This window comes from Scleropages formosus, chromosome 20, assembly GCF_900964775.1.
Source record: "Scleropages formosus chromosome 20, fSclFor1.1, whole genome shotgun sequence".
Taxonomy (NCBI): domain Eukaryota; kingdom Metazoa; phylum Chordata; class Actinopteri; order Osteoglossiformes; family Osteoglossidae; genus Scleropages; species Scleropages formosus.
Genome location: NC_041825.1, coordinates 14,510,676 through 14,535,235, shown reverse-complemented (window position 1 = coordinate 14,535,235; position 24,560 = coordinate 14,510,676). Strand labels below are relative to the sequence as shown.

At 39.6% G+C, this 24,560-nt stretch overlaps 1 protein-coding gene across 4 annotated transcripts; it reads left to right on the top strand.

Moving 5' to 3' along the window:
* The first annotated feature begins 1,074 nt into the window (after positions 1-1,074).
* On the top strand, positions 1,075-23,462 carry LOC114909198 (myocardin-like). Of its 4 annotated transcripts, none has more exons than XM_029246846.1 (14): positions 1,075-1,129; positions 7,156-7,221; positions 10,247-10,302; positions 11,921-11,996; positions 12,523-12,687; positions 14,579-14,754; positions 16,138-16,266; positions 16,433-16,701; positions 18,477-18,630; positions 19,136-20,113; positions 20,436-20,579; positions 21,101-21,190; positions 22,019-22,076; positions 22,500-23,462. In XM_029246846.1, exons 1-14 carry the CDS (start codon positions 1,075-1,077, stop codon positions 23,060-23,062), a joined length of 2,979 nt encoding a protein of 992 aa, XP_029102679.1. In that variant the 3' UTR covers positions 23,063-23,462. The 4 variants fall into 4 exon arrangements, with proteins under 4 accessions (XP_029102679.1, XP_029102680.1, XP_029102678.1 ...); XM_029246847.1 differs by having other exon boundaries at positions 21,101-21,229; positions 22,563-23,462; XM_029246845.1 differs by having other exon boundaries at positions 21,101-21,229.
* The last annotated feature ends 1,098 nt before the right edge of the window (positions 23,463-24,560 follow it).

The window sequence follows — 24,560 nt, the reverse complement described above, 5'->3', positions numbered from 1 at the left end:
TTTTGTTTTCCTTTCCTCGGTTACCAGTCTGATTTATTTTGAACAACTTAAAGTTACTTCTCTGTTTGGTTTTATTTCTTTTATTGGCACTTTTATGTGCCATACGCAGAACGTACTCTCTTGTTCAGTGATTTCTCACCTCGTTGAGAAAAGGGCTACGTAAAGATAAACTTAACTGAATTTAAATGGAATAAACAGGTACTCCATTGCCTTTTAACTTTTTCCCTCACTTCTTTTAAACTGTATATCTTTGTTACAAATTGTTGCACATCTGTTTTTATATATATTATCCTCTGATAAACAAGTTTGAAAATGTTGAGAAAGGTGCTATAGAAAAATAAACTCAGTGTAACTGAAATAAAATACCATGGATTGTCCTACATATATATAAGTGTGTTTGTGTGTATGTGTTTGCAGATTTTTGCTGTGTTTTGTTTAACACTCGTAAATGAGATGTACTTTCATTGTATGTACTATACATTGAGGTGAAGTGTGTGTTCTTTTACGATTCCGCTGCACTGACTCTCTTATTGGTAGTTTCCACTGTTTACTTTCACTGCTGCGCACTCGCAGTCCTCAGACTTGCCTAGATGCTGGTGTGCTGGTACCAGAGGACTCACTGGGATCTCTGTGTGGCATCTGTCCCGGGACAGGCACTTCACAGGGGGAGTCTCCAGCCCCTGATGGTAAACTCTCAGCTGGAGGAGGGTTCTGTTGGGCTTTTTTTGTATTGTAGACCCTCCCAGCACAGGGGGGATATCATTCGCTGTCTCGCGGAGGGTCAGTGCTAGACGGGACCAAAACCTTTTACAAGTTTTGATAGCTGACTAAATCAGAGCAAGGACCCCAAGGGAATGTGCAGTCATTAAGAGTGTAGCGCTTTAAAGAGATATACTCTTTCCCAGTCTTTTTTTTACTGTTTTGTCCTGTTTACTAAATGTTTTTTTAGGAAGTCATTTTTTTGCTAGATTTAGTCTAGATCAGTCTTTTTGAAGCCAGCAACAGCTTAGAAGTGAGAATTGTTTGTTATTTATGTTGCTGTTCTTGTGACATTGGAATTTTATACAGAGCATCATGACACTCCTAGGGTCTGAGCATTCATTACTGATTCGAAGCAAGTTCAGATCAGGTGAGTTCATCCCCATGTCTGTGTACCATGTGCATTTTAAATGTTACATTGTGAAAAAATCCACTTTCGTATTGCTTCCTCTTTTAAGGCGGCTTATATCTGAGTTCACTAATCTTTTGAAGTCAGTTCTTTTCAAGAATCAAAATATTTGTAAATATTAAAGTGAGAACATTATTTCAGCATGCTGTGGTGTTTTCGAATGCACTTGTGTAAGTTAAAAAGTTAAAAACTTACAAGAATTAACTTTTTGCATATACAGTATGTCAAGGTAGTTGGCAGTGACAGGATACCTCAGCTTTTGTCATTAATTATAGTTCACGTTTGTGAATGTGTGACTAAATAACAACATTTTTTTGTAAAATTTAATGATTTGTATATATATATTTTTTTCTTTTTTTTTAAATTTTACTAACCAGAATGGTAATTTCTGGAGAGAATGCACTTTCTTGCACCTGGTTCTCTTTAACATTCACTTTTCCTGAAGATTCATTAGTCACCTTTATGAGTCATACTCCTGAACACTAACTTATGTAGGCTTGCTTGGTATTGCTGTGTTATCTGTAGAATGTGGTTATCACTGCAATTCAGGGGCTTTTCCTTTGAGGCAAAGCCTCTCACTCTGATTCAATTTCTTGTACACCAGCTGTACAGTCCAAAATTGTAAGCGTTATATGGATCTATATGACATGGCCTATACTGCCACCTTTCAGGAGAAAATGTTACTGGAAAAATTGGTTGTGCTCCCTAAAAATGGAAGGACTCAGAACAGGTCATTGGATTCCTTTTTAATTTTGAAGAATGTAATTTAACATTGGTTTTCAAGTCCATTACAGGTATTTTCCTCATAATGTGCACAATGTTCCAGAACTGGATTCTGAGAGTTTAAAATTGAACTAAAATGAAACTTCTGTAAAAAGGTTGATGTGATTTCATGTTTGATCCATATTTATATTATGTTTCTCAGTAACTGACATTTTACAATTAATCCCTGCCTTCTAATTATTTGCCAGGCTTAAACAACTAACTTTGGAGTAAATTATCCCCCTGTTAAAGGAAGCCAGAATTACAAAGTTGCAGTGCCAAATGTGGCATGTCAAAAAAAAAAAAAAGCCTTTAAAAGATGGCTTGTTTTTATCCACAAACATTTGGCTCCTAATATGCAGCAGATGTAGGACTCTGTTTACACATGTGCATTCTATCAATGAGGACTTTTCTTTTACTGGAAGGTAACTTGTTCGCTTTACTTGTCTGAACCAAAGGCTGTTCCAACTGGGACTTGATACTGATCTCTGCTCAGATTCCCTTCAGACCTGAACTGGCACATTCTCCCATGCGGGCAAGTGCCCATTACTTCTTATTCTCTGCAGAGGTAGCATAAAAGTGTTGCGTGCAGCACGCAGCATTTGGGGACATCTGTGTAATTTGATCTGCATATTCTCAGGGGCCATAAATATCCATTATGGCATTTAGCTGATAGCGAAACAAAGGCCATTATATTGACATGAGAAGGACGTGTCTGTCACAGCGCTGTAACAGTCCACAAGCGAGACAATCTTACTTCCCAGTTCAACAAATATCTCTACTCACCCCACAAGCTGTGGGTTCTATGCTTTTCTCGCAGTGGCATTCCTTCCTAATTGAAGTGAGGTGTGTAATTTCCCCCCTGTTTGATAATTTTAGGGCTAATGGCTACAAGGATCCCAATCAGGAGGACATGTCAAGATAAATGAGGGAAAGCATTTGGTCCTTTGTGGAACAGCAGGTTCTGGTGGGTGTCGTTCGAGACACCGAGTGGCTCGAGGCTGTCAGAGTCATCAGAGTGTACAAGCAGGGAGAATGTTGGGCGAACAAAATATGCTTCATGTCTGGGCAATATGAGATGTGAAGACAACAAGATATATGTACATTACGTAACGGGGCTGGGAAGCAGCTGTGCGGCTTCTGTGTGTTTTACAGCTGGGACTGGTGTGAAATAGTGTCATGGAATTGCTGAACTCACTGCCTTGCTGAACTGTACAAACAATATCAATAATTTTCATATGGTCAGGATTAGTGGACCGTTTTTATGTATGCCTGGAACTAACTTTGACAGAAAAGCTGCATAACCACTGATTTTCTTTGAGAGCATAGGCTAAACTCATAGATCAGCCCTGCAAATTGATTTTAATAGTACTGCATGGAGTAGGTTTTCAAAGCAGTATATGCGTTCAAAAAATGAGATGTAAATCACGGTATGCGTTTTATTTTCAGCTCTGTATTACTCTCTTTTTTCGCATTTATGAAAATGTGTTATGAGTTCACATTCTGTCTGACTTCCAGCACCTTATGAAACATGAAAGGAAAACATATAAGCTCAAGTTATACCATTATGTAAACATTGCTGGGTGTTAGCAGTACTGCATATACACTGGTTTGTGTATATGAAGAGCTTTAGGCACTGCTTAGTTTGCCTCTACATCCCTCAGTCTTCCCATTTAATTCACTTACAACACATGTGGCTCACTGGAAGCTATGAGGCCCTCAGTCGCCCATTCCATTTCATGAATGCCTAGGGTAATGTGTGACACATGTATGGAAACCTTCACGTAATCACAGATTCCAACATGTTATGTAGAAAGTGTGGCACCTGACGAGGGCAGTGTCATTACTTCCCAACCATAAATCTGCTACAGGTTTTCTTTGCTTCACACATCAAGTGTATTGGCAGACATGCACTGCAGAAAGATGATGATACTTTAGATGAAATTAAAATATCAGTGTATTTAGTTATTTAACTAATCTGTCCTATTTTTTTGTGCTGATTGCAATAACAAGGAAAGTGACTCAGTACTCTTTATCTCCTTCCGCTAACAAAGTTTAGTTTAGTGCCTGAACCCCTCATCTTTGATGTTTTGCTATGTCTTTAACGCATTCAGAACTATTCATAATTTTGACTTTTAGTTATTGAACATTTAACTCCATTTATGTCTGGACAGTGAATTGCATGTTAAAGAGGACTTTACCAACATAGAGCTTTTCCCTTCAGATTCGAGGGCCCCTGGTTCGAATCTCACCAACCGCTGTACTACACTTGTGCTAGGTACATACCCTAAAGTAAAATTATTCAGCTGTAAAAATGGATAAATAACCGTAGGGAGCTTAACACTGTAAGTCGCTTTGGAAAAAGCGTCAGCTGAAGGACTAAATGTAAACGCATGGTCTTGCAACTTTAAGAGTTTGCGTGTGTACTGAAGCCTTGGAGGAATGTTTCCCCTGTGCCAGCATCCAGGGACAATTGCAATCAAAACCTGCAAGAACCTGAAATGTACACTTACACACTAGCAAAGGATTGCTTTCTTGCAACTTAATATGCTTTCAAATCAAAGCATGTGTTCCATTTAGAGTCGCGTGGCACGAGTACAGAGTAAGGTCATCAGCGTTGCAAGTGTTCAGTTTATTATTTCTAAACAGGTAACATTTGTTGACAGCATGTTTGTTGTTAGGAGAATGTCTGTGTAGTAGAGAAAGGGCTGCTCCATTTCTGTTTCACCAGTGCATTCTCCAGCTATTCCCAAGCTCTCTACAGCCTCGTATGATTGCCAAGGTCAATACCCAGTTAGTTCCTGTGCCCTCATGTTTTCCCACAGTGGTGCCACTTTATACCAGATGTGCTGAGGTTAAAGGTTGCTCCATCTGCATGCTGTAAGCAGCAACAGATGTCCTGTGCATGGTAACTTTTCTATAAAATCTAAGACCTTCCTCGCTCAGTGTTGGTAATATGGTGTCAATGTCATGTCAAGAAATCCCTTTTGGCATTGCTTTAAAAATTCCATGTTCTTTGGTTGCTTCATTATGTTTTGCTGGAGTTGAAATGATGCCAATTGTCCTGTATTTTTTTTAGATTCTAGGCATTTCTTCTGGAGGTTGTGTGATAGCTTCTTATTCCAAATCAATAGAGGAACAAATGAAGTTACCCAGTTACCCAGTTCAGAAGGCCCACAGGGTCAGCGTATAGGATAGATTTTCATTAATGTACCACAATTGCAAAAGCAAATCTAATAGATTTTCATGTGATTTGCACAGGTACCAGTAGAGAACTAGGGTATGTAAAAGTTTAAAAATATGTTAAAAGTTGAGCAGGGGGCACAGCACATGTGCAGTGGTTCATTTGGTCCTGCGTTGGAGTAACTAACCACCTTACAGGCCTCCACACCCATAGACCACACACTGCCGAGAGATTTGTTTAAAGGGCAGGAGTTGTGTTTATCATAGCTGTACATCCTGTTTTAAGAAATATTTGTCAGATTACCACATATTTTTCCTTCATTTTGTTTTCTTTGCGTGATTTTGTGTGAGTGCATTTCCCAAAAGAATCATTATGGATTCAGGTTATCATAAAACAAAAATTTAGCGTTCCAAAATCAGACAGCAGCCCGCAGACACAGCACATATCCAGGATACTGATTCACCCCCCACCCCCACCCCCAGTTCCATCCACCCAAGAAAAATGTCCTTTCTTTCATCATATTATGTTCCTGCCTTTTAGCTACTACCTCTTGCAATTAAAGTCACATAATATTTGTGTAAAGTACAGATATTTGTACTTTAAAATTAGCAATTTGAAGATGCTTGCCAGTACAATTACTGGATATATGAATAAAGTACCATTTACCTATCAAAAGCTTATTATGAATGAACTCCATACCTTGTTAAATACCAGGGTCATGTGTGTTTACTTACAGTTAGAAATTCTGTTCATTAACTTGTAACTTGCCAATATATCAGATGGTTTGCCACTCTGTCTTGTCTGTGAGAAAACTGAAGAAAGGATATTCATTCAGGATGTCTGACCTCCACGTTATGGAAGAATGCAGCATGCCAATAATAAACGAAATACTAATTTTACTAAAATATGTAGGCTAGAGTATAGATACAGTGCACTTTGATTAAAAATCATCCACGCTAAATATGTTACGGAATTTTCACAAACTATTGTACTTTTAACTATCCTTTGTTCATTCTGGAAAATGCATATCTAAATTTTTCCTCTCTTTCTTCAACTTATATAGTTCTGAACCAACACTCATTACACACACACATTTTCAGAACCGCTCGTCCCATACGGGGTCACGGGGAACCGGAGCCTACCCGGCAACACAGGGCGTAAGGCCGGAGGGGGAAGGGGACACACCCAGGACGGGACGCCAGTCCGTCGCAAGGCACCCCAAGCGGGACTCGAACCCCAGACCCACTGGAGAGCAGGACTGTGGCTCAACCCACTGCGCCACCGCACCCCCCTCCAACACTCATTATTGTTTATATATTTTGCCACTGTGACTATTTGACCACATCTATCCATCTGTCCATCAATACAATGTCAATAACCGCTTGTCTAGAGCAGGGTCACAGTGAATCTGAGCCTTTACCAGAAGCATTGGGGACAAGGCTGAATGGGGGGTACACCCTGGATGGGACAGTATCTGAGTACATTGCCTTGATCAGAATTTTTCTTTCTAGCTAATAAACTTTGTGTAGTATAACTTTCAAGTCGGACTTTCTCCAATATATGATATGCAGATAAAACATGCTTGTGTTATGAAAACTATACCAAAGCATAGTCAGCAAGCTATCTATCATCAGCCAGCTAAATAATATTCACCTTAGTACAATAAATATAGCTGACAAGTAGACAATACTGAAACTCCAATCTCATATGTTTTAGTCAACCAAATAATCCTTTCTTCCAAGTCCTTTCCTCCAGAAAAGCAAAACACAAGATATGCTACTGCTGCCAAGTCTTACAACATTCAGATCTACAAATAACTAAATATCTAGCATCAAGGCATTCATAAAATATAATAAAACTGGAAGTTAGGTATGAATTGTTTCGATTCATGCATCAACATAATGGAGTTATAATCACAGGAGCTGGTCTTCAAAGAAAAAGGACTTGATAATGTAAATAAACACTTAAGATATTCGTAGGTTAATGCATAGATTGAATCAACCAGTCTGTCTCCAACCTTCCCTTTCCCTCCCCTGCCCAGTCCTGCAGTTACGACTCCAGCAGAGGAGGACACGAGAACAGCTCGCAGGCCAGGGCATCATGCCTCGTGAGTAATATATGCATTTTTTACCTCCACCATGAGACCAACTCTGGTTCATATGAGCACACTGCACTCTGGGGAGACGGCCCGCACCGAAAGGGCAGAACAGAAAGTCTAGACCAATCCACAATAACGTAGTGTGCGATAGCTAAATGGACTTACCTCACTAAACCAGAGCCTCAGTTTGACTTAATCTCTAACTGGAGGTTTCACGTCACCGGCATGAAGAACAAGTGTGCTATACGTCCCTGGTAGCAGCCATGCCAGGATGTGACCTTGGTGGAATGCTCATGTGCTTCAGCAACTATTTGGCCCTCTCCCACTCAGCTTGATTTACATGAATAGCATCTGTCTAAATTGCAATAGGCTGCAACTATAAATATCACATTGTTCACCCTTTGGTTGTTACAATAATAATTAATATTATGAGGAAAACCATTTATACAAACGCTTTTGCCTCTCCACATGGAAGAAGTGAGAAAAATAACATTGGTCCTTATAAAAAACTAAATATACAAAATAAAGAGCAAAATAAATGTTCACAAGACACTTTGAAGTGTGCAAAGGTGTGCGCTGAGAATCCTCCTTGATAAAACTGGAAATCAGGTGGAGTACTGGGACACAGTGGAGAGAACATCAAGTTTCTCAGTCTCAAGGCAGACAAGCAAACTGGGCAGTTTTCCAAAGGAAAATTTAAAAGCATAAAGCTTCCAGATTCAATATACGTACTTTTATCTATAGTCTGTGTTAGAAGAGAATGTGGCTTCAAGGAGTGGTTGCTTTGAGATATGCAAGATTGTTATGTGTTGCAAGGCTGCCACATAGAAATGAGTTTCCATTTTGAGTCATGGGTTCTAAAATTCACTAAATATTTTGCCTCTTTAATGCTATAGTGGGATAGCAAAGTTACATTTTTGTCTCTAAATTTCCAGAATTACAAGGGCTTTACAAGAGTCACAGAGCTGTACATGTATATATTTATTTATTTCTCCCAATTAGTAATTTCTACAGATCCTGCGGGTAAAAAGGTAGTCTTTTGTTTTTTTACTGTCCAAAATGGCACCAACAGAAACATTAAGGTTCTGTAAACGAGGTTAAACATGAAGGGGAAAGGCGTTCAGAAGCTAGCCCTATCAATTTTTCGAGTCGGACACAGATAAAGCCGACCAAAAATGCTATTGGCCCGACAGAGGCCCTTTTAAAATGACTTCAGGTTGATAGTTTATCTCCTGATTGTAGGCAAGAGGCTGTTGAGGCAGATAGAAAGCTTTTTGAAGATTTACTGGGTGCTGCTTCTTTCATATGGCTTAGAAACACAAGGACTTTTTCCAAACACAAAACATTAAGTACGGTTAACGTGATAATATTTAATTCTGCAGTTGCTAAGACACTTTGGGCTTTTTCCACAGCCTGTGTATAATTTTTGTATACATAGATAAAATTTTTATGACATTCTTTTCATATAAATTGTATTGCAAGATATGTTTTAGCCATTTCATCGTAATGTAAACAAGCCTCAAGCTAGCACAAAGGCACCCAATTATATAACAGTGATGATAATAATAAACTGCACATTTTGGGATAATCCTATATAATACGCTATGATCTTAAGCAGCTCTGCAGGCTGCTTGGAGAACTTTTATTATTGGGTGAGATTTTATGTTAATCTTTTATGGACTTGATATTTCAATCTTTTTTTGTCTGTTTTGGAAGATGGTCAGTGTGTATAGTCTGTGTATACATTTCTGCCAGGAACATCTGGTGTTTATTAGGCTCTTTAACATGTAGTCAGTCCTCTCAGCGTTGTTTGGACTGTGGCCTGGGAGGAGCTGGAGGACGGACGGACGGCCTGGCGTGTGTGTGGCTTGTTCTTGGGTCCTGGTGGGTCTCTTGCAGTTAGGGGATCTCTCTTGAAGAATAAATCAGCCCTCTGAGCCTGCAGTGCTTTCTTTCCCCGTTGTCTGTGAGGTCTTGTGGAATATATTGAGTAATATAAAGACGTCTCTTAAAGTGAATGTCATTGAATGGCAATGTAAATAAACCTTCTACCTTTCCTTGTGGAGGGACATTCGAGTGTTTTCAAGTTGTGTGAATTTAGATAAAAATAACTTGATCTGAATTGTGTCGAAACAATCTGCATTTACCATTGCTTTTAATTATTTAATCTGATTTTAATTTATGACTAAATTTTAGAACGCTGGCAAAATTACATCATACAGTGAATAGATGGCATAATAAGTCCATGAGCTTTTTGCTCAGGGGCTTAAGGTCACAATCAATAGACTATATTTTTGTTTCACGTTACATAGATAGCAAATGAATTCATTTGTCAAGTTAGTGACCATCTAAAATTTTAATCTAGTTTTAATCTGTTTTTTTATATGATTGTGAAATAGGAGCAAATGTTTGTACTCTGTCAAATGGTCACTGTGTGTAAATATTTAATACTTTGGTAACATGCTTTTTTGTGGTTCTGTTTATTTTTTATCTCAGCTCCTCTAACTGTTGGTAGAGTAACTATCTTCATCATTTAAGTCTCCAGGCATTATTAGAAACTGAGGAAACAATTATTAAAAGTCTTTGCATCTGTTCATAAAGCGTAAATCTGGCATCTCAGATATGTATTTTGAGGTATAGGGTGACAATGCACTAGCTATCTGCTTCTAATTTACTCAAATGTTACAGTGCTCTTGTCATTACTTTGGGCTGAAGTCAACAATGTCATTTGTTGACTGTTTTAAATATGATTTTTTTTTTTTTTTAAATCAAGTTTTGTCTTTACCTGACATTTTACTGTAAAGATAGGAAATTATGAAGAGGACTGAAAAAACATATTAACAGGTATTGATCTTTTATGCCACAATAAATTATTCAGAAGAAAATTATTTCAATAACACTATGCAATCTAAACCATATCAGGTAGGCTAAAGCTGACATGTATATTTTTGGATTTACGATTTATTTAACCAAACAAACTTTTTTCCTACATTGAGTCTTGTAATCAGATCGATTCTCTTGTTTCTTTTCTCAGCATTAAAGAGTCCAGCTGCATTCCATGAACAGAGGAAAGGCTCTGAAAGGTCCAAGGTATCAAGCAGATTTCATAGATTCAGCAGAATTTCACAACAAATGCAGGTGCCCCATAACTTAGCAAAAATGCTGTAGAAGACATTACAGACCAGTAGAAGTCCTGTCAGTTTGTGTGCAAAGTGAAAGAAAAATAATCATGCAGAAGTAAATGAATAAACAGAGTTCAGTCTCCATAGTATTTTGTACATGAAACTATCATTGTCTCCAATATCAGTGGTTTTTCATGAGCAATGTCTTCACACACATGTAGTCCTCAACTTATGACGGTTCAGTTTTGTAAGTCAATTTTGCCTTAGGTTACAAACCCCATTGTAATTTATTATATTAATCATTAAGATATATAATACATATATACATTTCTAAAACTGTTTTCTTTCAGTTTTTCTTTTCTGCACAGTGAGAATACTGATATTTTCACTTGCTAGTCATCATAAAAATGATATCTTCAATGGAATCACAAATTAAACATTCTGTGAATAAAATAATGCTTTTGTAAAAACAGTGCAATCACTAATAAACATGCTGTTTGAACAAGAAATTCATTGCCTTGCACAGCACAGCCAGCCAATGTTATCTTGCAGCAGATAGAGCGGTTGCTGTTACGACCAAATGTAACATTATAAGGATGATGGGACGGCGTTCAAAAGTATGGGTCATTGTAAGTGGCATATGCCTTAACTCAAGTATTACCTGTAAATTTCCATGCATATCAGCATAAATATTTATTTGGTGCTGTAACTGGAACTTGTTTATTTATAATCAAGGCCCTTTATCTTTATTAGGAGAGCTCAATGATCTGATGTTGCATAAAGTTACAGGCTCTATGATACATGAGCAAGTCAAAGGACCTGCAAGTGATAAAGCAGTGATAAAACAGTAATTAAGAATCTCTGGTCTTCTGCGCAAAAAGTGATAAACAATGAATTATGGCTTCCAAAGCCTAAGGCACTGAGGCGTTTATTATGGAGGTCATTATGAAAGTATATGTTTTCTAGAGTCAACTATTTAACAAATGCCTGTTTTTAAGAAAAAGCAGCTCCTTTTCTTGTTTAAGTCTGCTGTGTCTACTGTATTAACAGCATTTACATTCTTGGTTGAAAGATGTCATTGGAGCAATGCAGTCTGGTAAGATGCTCAGTGTTGCAATAGAGACGTCATTTTCTGTTATACAGAACAGGAAAAGAGCAGCCAGAAAGATACTGGGCTTAATGGAGGAAACCAGAGATACTGGCAGCAGTGCAGACCCCCTTGATCACTGAGCTTCTAAAATATCCATCTCCTCCCCAGGTGTACATTCCTTGCACAAAGTCAAGCTCTAAGAAAAGAAAAAAAAAAACCACAGTTTAAAACAACTTCTATAGCTGGAAGTTTGAAGTTTTACTTACTAGGAATGGATCTGCAGTATCTACACTGTGAATTATCTTTAGACTAGTTCTTTAATCAGTTCTAAAACAAAGCTTGTAGTAAAAACTGCATACTATTTATGAAATGCATTGCTTGCTATAAGATTTGTAGAAAATCTCTGCATCATGAGATGACATATTAAAAAATAAAATTCATATTAACAAAAATATAAAGGCCAACATGTATAGTCACATATTCTTATGTTTTGCAGGCTGGGGATTTCCTAAAACATAAAATTAGGGGTAGACAAGAGAAGTCAGATTTGGTCAGCATGCATATTTTACAAGGTAAGAAACAACTAATCATGAAGCCTTGAATTCATTACAGTTTTACATCTCTTCAACACACACCCCAATACCATATAATGCGTTTTAATTTCATTGCTGGTATTAATTCTTTAGTTTCCATCACCTCTGATCCTTTAATCAGCCATTAAATTAATTCCTTGACAATTTCTGTCAGTTTAGATATCAGAAAAAATAATAGGTTAGCAATTGTAGGATTTAATTAAATGTAATAGTAACAGTGCCCAGGGCAGACAGTACTTACTATGTATACACATAACACTCAGAAATTCAAATAAATTCCATGAAGTATTCATTGGCAGTGCATGATACATGGCTGTTTAGAGCAAATATGATGTAATTCTGCAAATGAGGTGCATCTGACTGTCAGTGCGGAGGGTGATGTGCTTCAGGAAGTCCACACAAACTGTTTACTCTCTATATCTCTCGCTTCATGCATTCTATATGTGGTTCTGACAAGCGCTATTGCCATGGATTAATGGTGCTTATCATTATGTTTACTGTGCAGACTCAGGCGCCGAAGGCTCTGCACAGGCCGCTCAGATGAAACTGAAGCGAGCCAGGCTTGCCAGCGATCTTAATCAGAAAATTGCTCTAAGACCAGGCCCTTTGGAGCTGGTAGAAAAGAATATCATTCCGGTCGATTCAGCAGTCAAAGACGCTGCAGTGAAAGGTATCTGAGAAACTGAGGAATTATTTGAATTCTGATGGGGTTCTTTTCTGTCTGCCTGAAAGCCTCACAGGGTGTGCATTTTTTTTCACCATATGGCTCTAAGTAATTGTTGCATGAACTCTGCACCCTCGCTGAAATTCAGCCCATGTTGCTGAGCTGTGGATTTACACGATGCAAACATCTGTTTCAGCTCTAACTCTCCCTGCACATGAACTGGTTTTACGGCACTCTGCTTGTTTGCAGTTTCATCATTGCAGTGTGTACCACTGAAGCCGGGATGATGTTCACAAGTGCTTCTTCAGTGTTTGCATCCTGTTTCTTTTTATCATTTAAATAAAACTTGGGATGCCTGGGATTTTTAAAAATCTTCCGATTGATTGAATTGGCAAGAAAAATAGCCTTTTCTGCTCTGCTTTAGGACTAAAAATATCTTCACTGAATTTCAATTCATAATGTGAGATTAAACAACCGCAGTCAGATGTTATTTGTGCTCATTTTAAAAGGAAAACAGAATTTACAATAGAAATATACACATTTACGCTAGATGTGTTTATACTTTAAGCTTACGGAATAAATATTTTAATATAATTCAACTTTTAAGTTTATATAAATACCCTTATATATTACATCACAGTATTAATAGCGTGAAACTGCATACACGTGTCGACATGAAAACGAGAACCCAGTGAGGAAGTGCTACGCATTTTAACTCGAGTTAATAAAAAAGAAACCATTTCAAGACTTCCACAAAAAGACTCCTCGCCATGAGAGCCCCTGACTAAGGTATATTGTTCTGTTGTATATTTTTACATGCTCCTCCAAATTGTTTCTTGCTTATCCCAAACATCTAACCCCTGTGGTTACTCTTAATTCATTCTTTGATTTTGTCTAAACTCCATGCAGACATCCAGTGTTTACTACTGCAGTTGTTGAAACACTGCGCACATCTTACGTAAGCTCAGCTAAAGGTGACCAATGTTAGTTTACATGACCTTTGTATAAAAGCATGTTTTATGGAGATAAACATCAGCTGTATTTAGATCAACCCCTCTTTTTCTAGATCAATTGAGTGTTTCTGCCTCTCTGTGTGTGTTTTGACTTTGCATGATTTATGCGTTTCCACTGAACCACCTACAAAGGTGTCTTGCAGTGCGTTTGCTGCCTTTCCCCTCGGTCATCTCAGTGAGTCTCCATTGGTGCCAGGAGTCTGTGGGTTAACTCTTTGGGTAGCATTAATCTTAGTCAAGCCTTCAAAAATGTAGCCTTAGTATTATACTATGGTATAGGCAGCTTTCATTTCCTGTCTTATTTTACTTCCTGTCTCCATGTGTCCCAGAGGGGAAAGCTCCTCTAAAAGGCTTTAAACTGACAAAACTGGACGAGCTGCGGTCAGGGGAACCCAAGGCTCTTGTACAATATGTGAGTTTGTGCAGAATCAACAGGTGGAGGGATCAATGCCCCTTCTCTCGCTCTACTCTGAGCGTAACAGCGGCTTCGCCATGTGCCAGAGCTATGAAGGTCTGGGGCTGTCATGATTAAAACCAGGGACTCGGCTTGACAAGCCACTCGCCCAGATATAAAACAAATGTCTCCGCCCACTGCCCCCAAAGTAACCCTAAAGCTGAGTGGTGTTCATAGCACTGCATATCAGTACTCCGTTTATCAGGACCCTTCTGTAATGGAGAGCTGCTGTCAGTCTTCTCCTGATTTCTCCCTGCACCTCCAGGGGAAGTGCTGTTGTACTTGGTGTCAGAAACAAACAATCAGCTTGCCTTGCACCGGCGCTAAACTTTATTGTACAGTATGTGTGAGAACGAGTTTGTTTTTTATTTTTTGTGAACTTTTTCCATGGCTGACTCATTACAGTCGCACTTTTGCTCTGTCTCCGTAGTGAACCATGGCAAGTTCCTCAAACAGGAGGACTCCTACGCGTTTGAGGAGGACAGCAGCAGCGACAGTCTCTCCCCCGAGCAGCCACACAGCAACGAGTCCCCGAGCTCCGCATGCTCCTCATCCGAAGCCAAGAGCAGCAACTCCTCCTCTCCGGCCCTTGGCGCCACAAGACAGGTGAGGGAGGACAACGGGCACACGTGACACTCGGCAAAGCCTTAGTGCAATGCAGCTGAGATGAATGAGAGTGTGTTTACAAGAGGCGCCTTCATGGGCGATCCTGAAAGGGATGCGTAGAACAATGCACAGAGCCCTCTCTATGTAGTCTAAGTCAGTAGGTCCAGAGCGCCCTATTGGTGTTTAATCTAGCTTGCTGTGTTTTTTTTTTTTTTCTTTTCCTAATACTGCAGTCTATTTAGACTGTGCTACAATGAAGGCACAAGCTAGCTTCAAAATCTTTACACATACTATTTGTCACAATAATAAGAGCTCTGAAAATAAGGAGTCAATAGAGCAGCATATGCAATTTGTATTTTGAATGAAGAATAATGGTGACATCTGTTCGGATGCTTCAGCTTGGAATTCAATTAAAAAGACAAATTATTAGCAATAACAATTGCTAGAGAAAAAAATCAACTAATTCTCACATTTTTTTTTTTTTTTTTTGCATTTGCCATCGCATGCTAAGTTGAACTAAACACATGAAACGTTAGAATATTCTTTTGACAGGAAGCATCAGAGTTTGTTATTTTTTGTGAATTTGAGAAAAGAAAATGTTTTAGGGGAGTTTCCCCAAGTTACATTTTCCTAACTCTTGTTTTAAAATATAACCTGAACATGTAGTCAGTTGGAGGAGAAACACGTCCTGCTCTGGATGAACCTTTAACTTGAGCGCGACAGATCTTTGGCTCAGGCCAAGTCGTGCATACCAGCACCCCGGTTACAGAGCGGTCTTGGTATGGGGCTCTTTGATTTTCCACCACGGCTCTCAGCATTCCGCACCATTGTCTGTTGAGCGAAGGCTGCGGCACGGGACCATTAAGATATTATTGGCATCACGTGTCAGAGGGGAGAAAGCGAGGGAGGAAGCGGTCACACGTGCCACCTTGCCTCCTCTGTCAGTACCAACTAGGAAACATCATTACAAACACCCAGGCACAGCTAAGGCTGAAAACTGGATTTTAAGTCTTCCATTTCCTTGTGCGTCTGGCCTCAGTTAAAACAAGCGCGGAAGGTTCACATCCCAACATTTTATCAACGGCTTTGATGTCTGCTGTGGATGATCTCTTTCATTTAATTCTCATACATTTTTCTTTTTTTTTTTTGTGCTTCATCCCCAGCAATGTTTCACTACAGGATAATACTGCTTTAGGTGCCAACCCTCACCATTTTTTCTTCTTCTTAAATGGTCTACAAGATGCAGCAGTGTAAAAGAGCTGGATTGTGATACAATGAACACCCAAAAGAAGCATTGCGCATTCAAATCTTTTTGAATGTATACTTTTCCAAAGACAGATCTTTCTTTGTTTCTTTTTTTTTTTTTTTTTGTTTTAATTTTAGGGATCTCAGAACAGGGATCATAATGGACGTATTGGCTCCCCTAGCACTCAAACAAGCCAAGAAGATAGCCTGCCTATGATGAACAGCAACGAGCTAACCCCACCCACAGCTGTTCCAACAATCATCAAGGTGAGTGATGGCAGTACTGCACTGAAGGAATTTAAGTGTGATTAATAAAGGAGGTTTTGTGAGGACAGCAATACTGTTACAGATTCTTTAAAAGGAAAATACCTGTATTTTTTGTCTGCATATGTGCTTTAATTTGCTTAATGTAATAACTGATTTCTGGGCTTAGTCAAAAACATCGGATAAAAACCGGCACAAAAAGCCAAAGGACACCAAGCCCAAGGTGAAGAAGCTGAAGTACCACCAGTACATTCCACCAGACCAGAAGGTGGAGAAGTCCCCTCCCCCGATGGACTCAGCCTACGCGCGACTTCTGCAGCAGCAACAGCTCTTTCTGCAGCTGCAGATCCTCAGCCAGCAGAAGCAGCACCAGCACCAGCACTCCCAGCAGCGGCCACAGAACTTCAGCTTCCAGCCACTGCACCCACCACCGCTCAAGTGAGCGACACTGCCAGTAGTAATGTGTCAGATCTCTTCTCACCGAGGGTTGTAAAGTGATCCTGAAATCTTGTCAATGACTTCTTACATTTTGCTGTAGAAAAGTGGTGACCAGTGGTTAACTTCAAAGCCTTCTCCTCAAGGTCAATACATTTTAAAGTGTAGGGTAAGAGCCATTGCATCAAATTCAATTCACACTGACAACTTGCATTGTTTTCATGGTAAGAAAGACAACTGGTTTACAATTGTCTTCTTCCACACATGTCTTTGGAGGAGGAACACAGGGAGATCATGCAAACTCCACACATCTTGAACTAGATTTAAACCTACACCTGAACGCACAGAACTGCAATGCACAGGTGTTACGCATTACGCCACTGTATTACTTCCAACACATTTTAGTGAATATATGTTTTTTCACACTCGAAGCACCAGGTGAGGTAACTTACAATCCAGGTATCTACTTCATGAAAGCAATGAAAAGCTGAGGTTGAGTGAACACCAGTCCAACCTGAGGCCCTTGAGGAGCACGGATGGGGATCTCTGGTGTTGTTTTTATTTAGGTAAACCTTGAGTACACGTCTGCACTACTGTGGCACTTTCCATGGAGTCAAAAACCATGACATTATTTATCTTGGGTTCTTGAGGTAATAAAACAAAAAGGTAACTGCATGACATACAAGATGAAGTCTTCTTCTGTGTATAAACATTTGTTAATCTCAAAAGCTTAAAATTATCATTTTATTAAGTAAATATTTTGTTGTTTGGCAGCATCTACAGTTTGAGTGTTTGTTGGAGCAAGTATTTTTGTTGGTGTAACATTGATGAGGCGTGGTTCTGCGATGCGATCTTTGAAGCCAGTGGTTTTTCTGGTATACAGCATAAACATGGTTTTGGTCTGCATACACACATACCCTGTTTTGGCAGAAACAGCACTGGTTTTGCAAGAGCAAATTTTCATTTGGAGAACATGGTTAAAATTTTTTTGAATTGGTGTTTTCTAAGATAAGGCAGGAATTTTTATTTTGAAATAAAAGAAAATGCAGAATATTTATATAGATTAAAGAAATTTAATAAAATAAAATAAATTTAATACATTTAAATAAAGTGTAGAATATTTAAATCGTCACAACGAGTTTCACAGGGTGGAATCTGTAGACTAGTTGAAGTTACAGTATGTCCATACTGACTCGGGTTTTACCCATTTATACAGTTGTATGTCATACTAAATAACTACCTTTCCCAAGGGTACAACAGCAGGGCCCATTTTGGGAATTGGACAGGCAACCTTTGGGTGCAGGACCATTTTCTTAAGCTACTGTACCTACACATTATTGCACAAATGGAAGATTAAAGGAAGGTCACCTATTAAAATAGTATTTCTGGAAAATGTAGTGACACCTTAAAACAATTTTTCTATTCTTATATTATCTGAAAGACTTTCTCAAAGTAAGTGAGTGTGTGTGTGTGTTTAACTTTTTTACTGAACTGGTGTGATCTTTTGCCCACTGATACAACATGCATAAAGAGTTACTGTGCATGGAAAGAAGTGAAAATAGATTACATTCCCAATTTGTAATAAATAAACCTATTTTATAAAAATAAATAGTAATGCAAAACTATCTACTCCTACCAAAAAACTGCATATGGCCTTGATTATAGAAATAACATCCGTCAAAGCCGAAAAGTAACCATAACAGCCGAAGTAGGGGAATTGTGCATGCTGTCAGTTCTGTAAAACATTATGAGCATTTGTTTTTGTTTTTTTATTCCAGACAGTCTAATGAACAGCTTCCCAGAAATTCAAACGTTCCTGCGAGCACTGCATCAAACAGCTCCCCATCGCCAGCAAAGACCACTTATTCTGCACAAAGCAGCATTTCAGCTGTAAAACCTGGGCCCCTCCCTTCAAATCTGGATGACCTTAAAGTATGCTTTTTAGTGGAAAACTTCTTTGTGTCAAGTAATAAAGGCTTTTAAGGCAACAGGTTGGAAGATCCTACTTGTATCAAAATCTGTGCTTGCCGACAGGGATTGCTTTATAGTTACACTTTCAGCATGTACTTTAAAGTCCACGGAGCAAACTTATAACTTTTTAAACTTTCACTAAATAAATTAGATGAATAATTAGTATTATATATTGTATATCATATTCTGACTGATATTCAGTTTGGCAGCCTGTGGAATAGGGATTTTCATAAGAGCTATACTATGGATATCTGAACCTTTAAATTTTGTTCTTTTGATATAAGCCAAAAGTTGCAAAGTTTTATTCTCATAAATACTGTAATACAGCTACTGAGCATAGTGCCCATGATGGCTGTATTGCAGAATAAAAATTAAATCAATGCACTTATTAAAGGTTTGGTTGGATAAAAACTAACTTGTTTTCACTGAAAGACTGAAGATCTTTCCTCCTCCTTGTTGCCGAAAGGTTTCAGAGCTGAGGCAACAGCTGAGGATACGCGGCCTCCCTGTATCTGGCACAAAAACAGCCCTCATAGAAAGGCTCAAGCCCTTCAAGGACCCCAACTCCAGCTCGCCATCAAGCTCCAGTGACATCACCACCGTGACCTTCCCAGTAACACCTACCGGCTCCTTGTCTTCCTACCACTCTCCAAGCTCCTCCAGTGCCATCTCCAATGGTGGCTTCTACCAGTTCTGCAGCTCCAGCTCCACCCCACCCATCTCGCCAGCCTCCTCTGACCTTTCTGTTGGTGGCTCCCTGCCAGACAGCTTCAGCGATGTCACCATGTCCTCTCCGCAGTTTGGTACCGAGGAGGGCCCTGCGACCAGTCTAAGCGGTGGCTGCCTGCCGCCAGACGCTGAGGGGCCAGATGCAGAGAAGGACAAGATGCTGGTGGAGAAGCAGAAGGTGATAGAAGAGCTCACCTGGAAGCTGCACCAGGAGCAGCGGCAGGTAGAGGAGCTGAAGATGCAGCTGCACAAGCGGAAGCGTGCCCACAGCCAGCATGACCTGCGGGTACCGCCACAGAGCCCGCTCCACCTACAGCCTCCACCCCTGCAGCAGCAACGCTTCTTTGGAGTCGCCATCAAACAGGAGCACGTGGCCTCCAGTTGCCCACTGTCTTCCAAGCAGCTTCAGGGGCCTCCCGGCAGCTGCATAGACAGCCTGGCCCATTGCAGTCCAGGGGTCCTCCCCAACCTGGGTGGCCCCCGCTGTTTGGACGGCCCCAGCTCGGGCAGCCCCACAACCCTGTCTGCCTTCCTGAGCCCTCAGTGCTCCCCACAGCACTCCCCCATAACCAAAGCAGCGGGGAGCCCTCAGCCCAGCAGCCTTCCCTCGTCTCCAAACAGCCCCTACCTGCTGCCGGTGTCCTCCAGCACCGTGCCGGGGAGCAGCCACAGCCACTCTCCACAGCAGAGCGGCAGCAGGCCTCGCACCGCCCAGGTACAGCACCACCAACTTCTGTGCTCACCGAAGCATTAAAATTTGGATGTGGATTAGTCATATCAGTCAAATATTATTACATTCATGAGTATATATCTGAATGTTATGCAGCCTGTACTTTTGTTTATGGCCAATTCTGTAAAAAATCAACCGTTTTTTTTGGCAAAGCTGCTAATTTGACTTTGACTAATTTTTGAACTTACTAACTTAGTGGAAAAAAGCATGTCTTCCTGAGGATTTACTGTTGCTTTTATTTGAAACTGTAATAAATTAAACTGAAAAAAAAAAAAAAAAAAAAAAAAAAAAAACGTGTCATCTGAAGATCCCACAGAAGAATGTTGGCCAACCGGTGAGCTGCTCTTACTCTTCAGACCAGAGGAGCCTACAGCCAGTGTTCTCAAATCCGACCGAAAGCAGCTTTGCCAGGGATCAAGCCAAAGCAAAGAGTCCAAACATGCACCAAAAGGTACGAGGGCTAGCAACAGTGGAAACGCAGTACAGCCGCTGATATTTGAGTTGCTTAAAATCTGTCTTCGTCCAAAATCATGCGTCAAGGAAAAGCTTAGAAACTTCCGTCACCTTCCTTAACTGTTTCCTGCTTTCTTTTAATTTGTCGCCCCTTTTACTAAGCCTTCGGTAGCTGTTAGGCACACGAAGTGTAACAGTGTGCTGATCTTTCGGGAGAGGACTTCACCTCTACGTGCACATTCATTTTTGATTAATCCACCTTCTTGTCCTATTCTCTCTCTCATTATGCTGCCATTCCTGGTTTCAGAGAATCCAGAATGTAAATATTCAGGATTACTTTAAATCTGATTAATAAATAGGAAAAAAAGTCAGGGCGAGTTCTGTGAAGAATAGCAGCACAACTGTTTAGGCTAAATATGAAGCAAGACGTGAAACGGCACCAGACTTCAACTGACATATTCAGATCCATTCTGATCCTTTTGGTCCCAAGTATGACTTTTGACCTATTTTTTCATGTAGATGGCAATATTACACTCTCCCAGGCACGGGGAACAAAAGCGCCCCATCTCCCCTGCTGCTCTCTGCAGCTCAGATTCTGCTGCATCAAAGGTAAAGCAGCCCCCCTGCTATGAAGATGCAGTAAAGCAGGTAAAAATAAATGCAAGAAAAACTCAAATTAGAAACGTAAGATATAAATTTCTTCCTCTGCGTCCTGTTGCTAGTGGCTGGTCTTTTTTTAACCTTTACCTCGTTTCGCCTTTCGCGTCGCAAGCCTTTTTTCTGGCTCTCACTTGCATTGCGTTCCCTTTCTGCTTATCTGTTTCACACACTCTCCATTCAGCAAAGCCGCTGTGTTCGCCTTAAGAGCTGTGAAATACGATGAAACTAGTACAGTAAAAAAAAAAAAAAAAAAGTTCTGATAAATGAGATGCATAACACTGCAGTCATGTGCAGTATACTATTAAGGAGCTGAGTAAATTAAACCCTTATGGGAGTTCTGTTTTTCTAACAGTTCTGACAATGAGTCATTGTGGTCATGTTTTCAACAACTTTTGACATGGAAAAATGTGTGATGAAAACTGAAACAGTAAAAAAGCAGACATATTTTGCTGATAAAAGCATGAAATGATCTAGAATGTGAATATTATTAAACGTATGTGTCATATTTATATTAAATGTACAAAATGAAGATTTTTAGTGAATACAAATCATGATTTTTAAACTGACAGATGTTTTATGTTGCACGTACAATATGAATATGTTTTAAATTAGATATATTAAACAAACCTAGTCTGCAGATTCTTTAAAAGCATTATTAGCATAAATAAAACTTCAATAAACATTATCAATATGAGCCATGAAATTATGCCTAAAAAAAAAAAAAGTTGCTAAGGGTGAAATTTGGCAGGTTTTCTCAATAAACTATTCTGATTCCAGCAAATGACCCGAAGCCAGCAAATGGATGAACTTCTTGATGTACTTATTGAAAGCGGAGGTGAGGAATATTACTTTCGAAACACTGTATTAATGTGTCTGCAAGCAACTGGAAGCCTAAAAGACTCAAAATAGCAGATGTAACCTGATGCATATGTATGATTTCCATAATATTACACTTACTGTGTGCAATAAGTTCCACTTTGTTGGATGAATTTGTGTACAGGTCAAATTATCAGACAAACTGTCTAAACAGATCGTTATGTAGCAGTCATTATTTAATTTCCACTCCTTTTAAGAACATTATGTAATAGATGCTGCCAGATTTGTGTTATAGCTAAATTTGCACTTTTTGAACTGAAAACATTTCAACAAAAAGGTATTTTATAAATTGTTACTGTTTAGCAAGCGTGTTCAGATTTTGCTCCGTTCAGGATATTCAATCACATCTTTTGCTGTGATGTTTCCCTCCCTTTCTTTCAAGAAATGCCAGCTAACGCCAAAGAAGACAGGCCGTGTGTAACAAAAGCTGTGCCTCACATTACAGTGTCTTCCGGAAGCTCCAGCGTACCTGTGCCCAAATTCCACAGGCACTACGAGCACCTGTCCCCAGCCCAGATCCCCTTCGAACATCCCAGCAGCAATGGTGACGGCCACTTGGAGGCCTTGCTGAACAGCCCCATGGGGAGAGCGGGCGACGTGGTGCTTCTCAAGATGGGTGCTGGAGAGGGGCAGCTGGAGGACACTGGGGAGAGCTTCATGGGCACCCACCCCGAGAAGCTGCTCACGAACCGGGACATGATGGAGACGCCTCTGTCCCCAATGGATGCCAGGGTTTCGCCTGCAGCAGAGGCTCAGGGGATCAGCATGTCCTTCTCGGAGTCTCCCTGGGAAACGATGGAGTGGCTGGATCTCACGCCACCGAGTTCGGCGACCGGCTTCAACACCATCCCTCCGGCCGGACCCAGTATCTTCAACACAGAGTTTCTTGATGTTACAGACATCAACTTGAACTCAGCCATGGACCTTCACTTAGAGCAATGGTGAACTGAAAAGGGGCAAGAGCAAAAGAGCACAACAAATGTTAGAATGGAACAGGTTCACGTCAGAATAGTAAACATCGCCAGTTTATGCGATTTGCCTTCAGAGTTGTTGATAATGTACCAGGAACTTTTCTAGGACCTTCTTCTTCCTGGACATGATGCGCACAATTACAAATTTGGTTTCTACATTGGTTTTTTGGTGGGCAGCCCAAGAAGATAATCAAACAAAAATATTGATGTTCCTATACCCAAAAAAACTGCAGCTTCAGTTGGTGTAGAGGAACTTAATCTGCTATCTGTCTGCAGTGGTTTGGGTCAATCAGGACTTGAAAATCCTCACTTCAGCACTATGGCAGTGAAACACGAGAAAAACATACATTTTTACTACTGGAAAAAAGGTAACTAAACACAGATATTGAGATGTTTTTATTTTGGTTTTTATATTGGCAAAGAGACCTTACAACAATCAATGACATAAACCTATTTGTGAAGCATGAATCGTTTGTAAATAGTATGTCATGAATATTTGTAAAACAAAACACAACAATAGCCACATAAATGTGATATGCTGGGGTGTGCGTTTTAGATGGAGGTCTGGGGGAAATGCTTCCACAGTCCATAGAAAGTGAAATATTTCTAATTGTACATAGACGAATGCTCACATTGCACATAAAGTAGAATAGGACTTTTTGACACACTTTGCTTAAATGTAGTTGTATGTGTTAGGAAAGCATATTGGCCATTCTATGCTAGCTTTCATATCCCCATGTGCTTGGGTTTATTTATTCGCCGCACTGCAGTTATGTCGACTAAAGTGTATAGAAAACACTTTTTAATTAACACGGAGCTTTTTGCAAACGCTGTTACGAAAATTGACAGTCCTCTCACAAACTGTAAATTCCTGCATTGGAAATGAACAGAGGTCAACTTTGCATCAGTCCACATCACTCTTGTAGTTCAAAGACCTGTTTACGAGTTTTTTTTCGCATCCTAACATTTGTTACATGTAGCATGCAGAACCGGAACAAGACACATTACAATATTTCGTAACGCATTCATGTCCAGTAATTTATATACGTAACTGACTTTCCAGCATCTCGGGGCATCTTGGTCATCGTTTGTCATCCATCTTCACCTTGCAACTCAGTCCTTTCATTGCGACTAATCTGTAGCCCTTATTCCTTCTGTGGGATCAAATTTTCTACACTTTTTTAACGATAGTAAATATTTCGACCACTTCAGCTACGTATCTTAGAAGTGAAAACTTCTTAGATGTATTTATTTGTTGTTTTATACTAGGATATTTATATTTGACATTCCAAAAATATACAATTGGATTCCTGGTAACTTAAAAATACGGCTTGTTTTTTTTTTTTTTTTTTTCCAATAGTTCACTTGACAATGATTGTTTAAAATGAGTTAAGCAACAAATTCATTATTTATTGACAACATGTCAAAGGTTTGGGAGGTACAGTTTAAACACTGAAATGGTCCATTATATT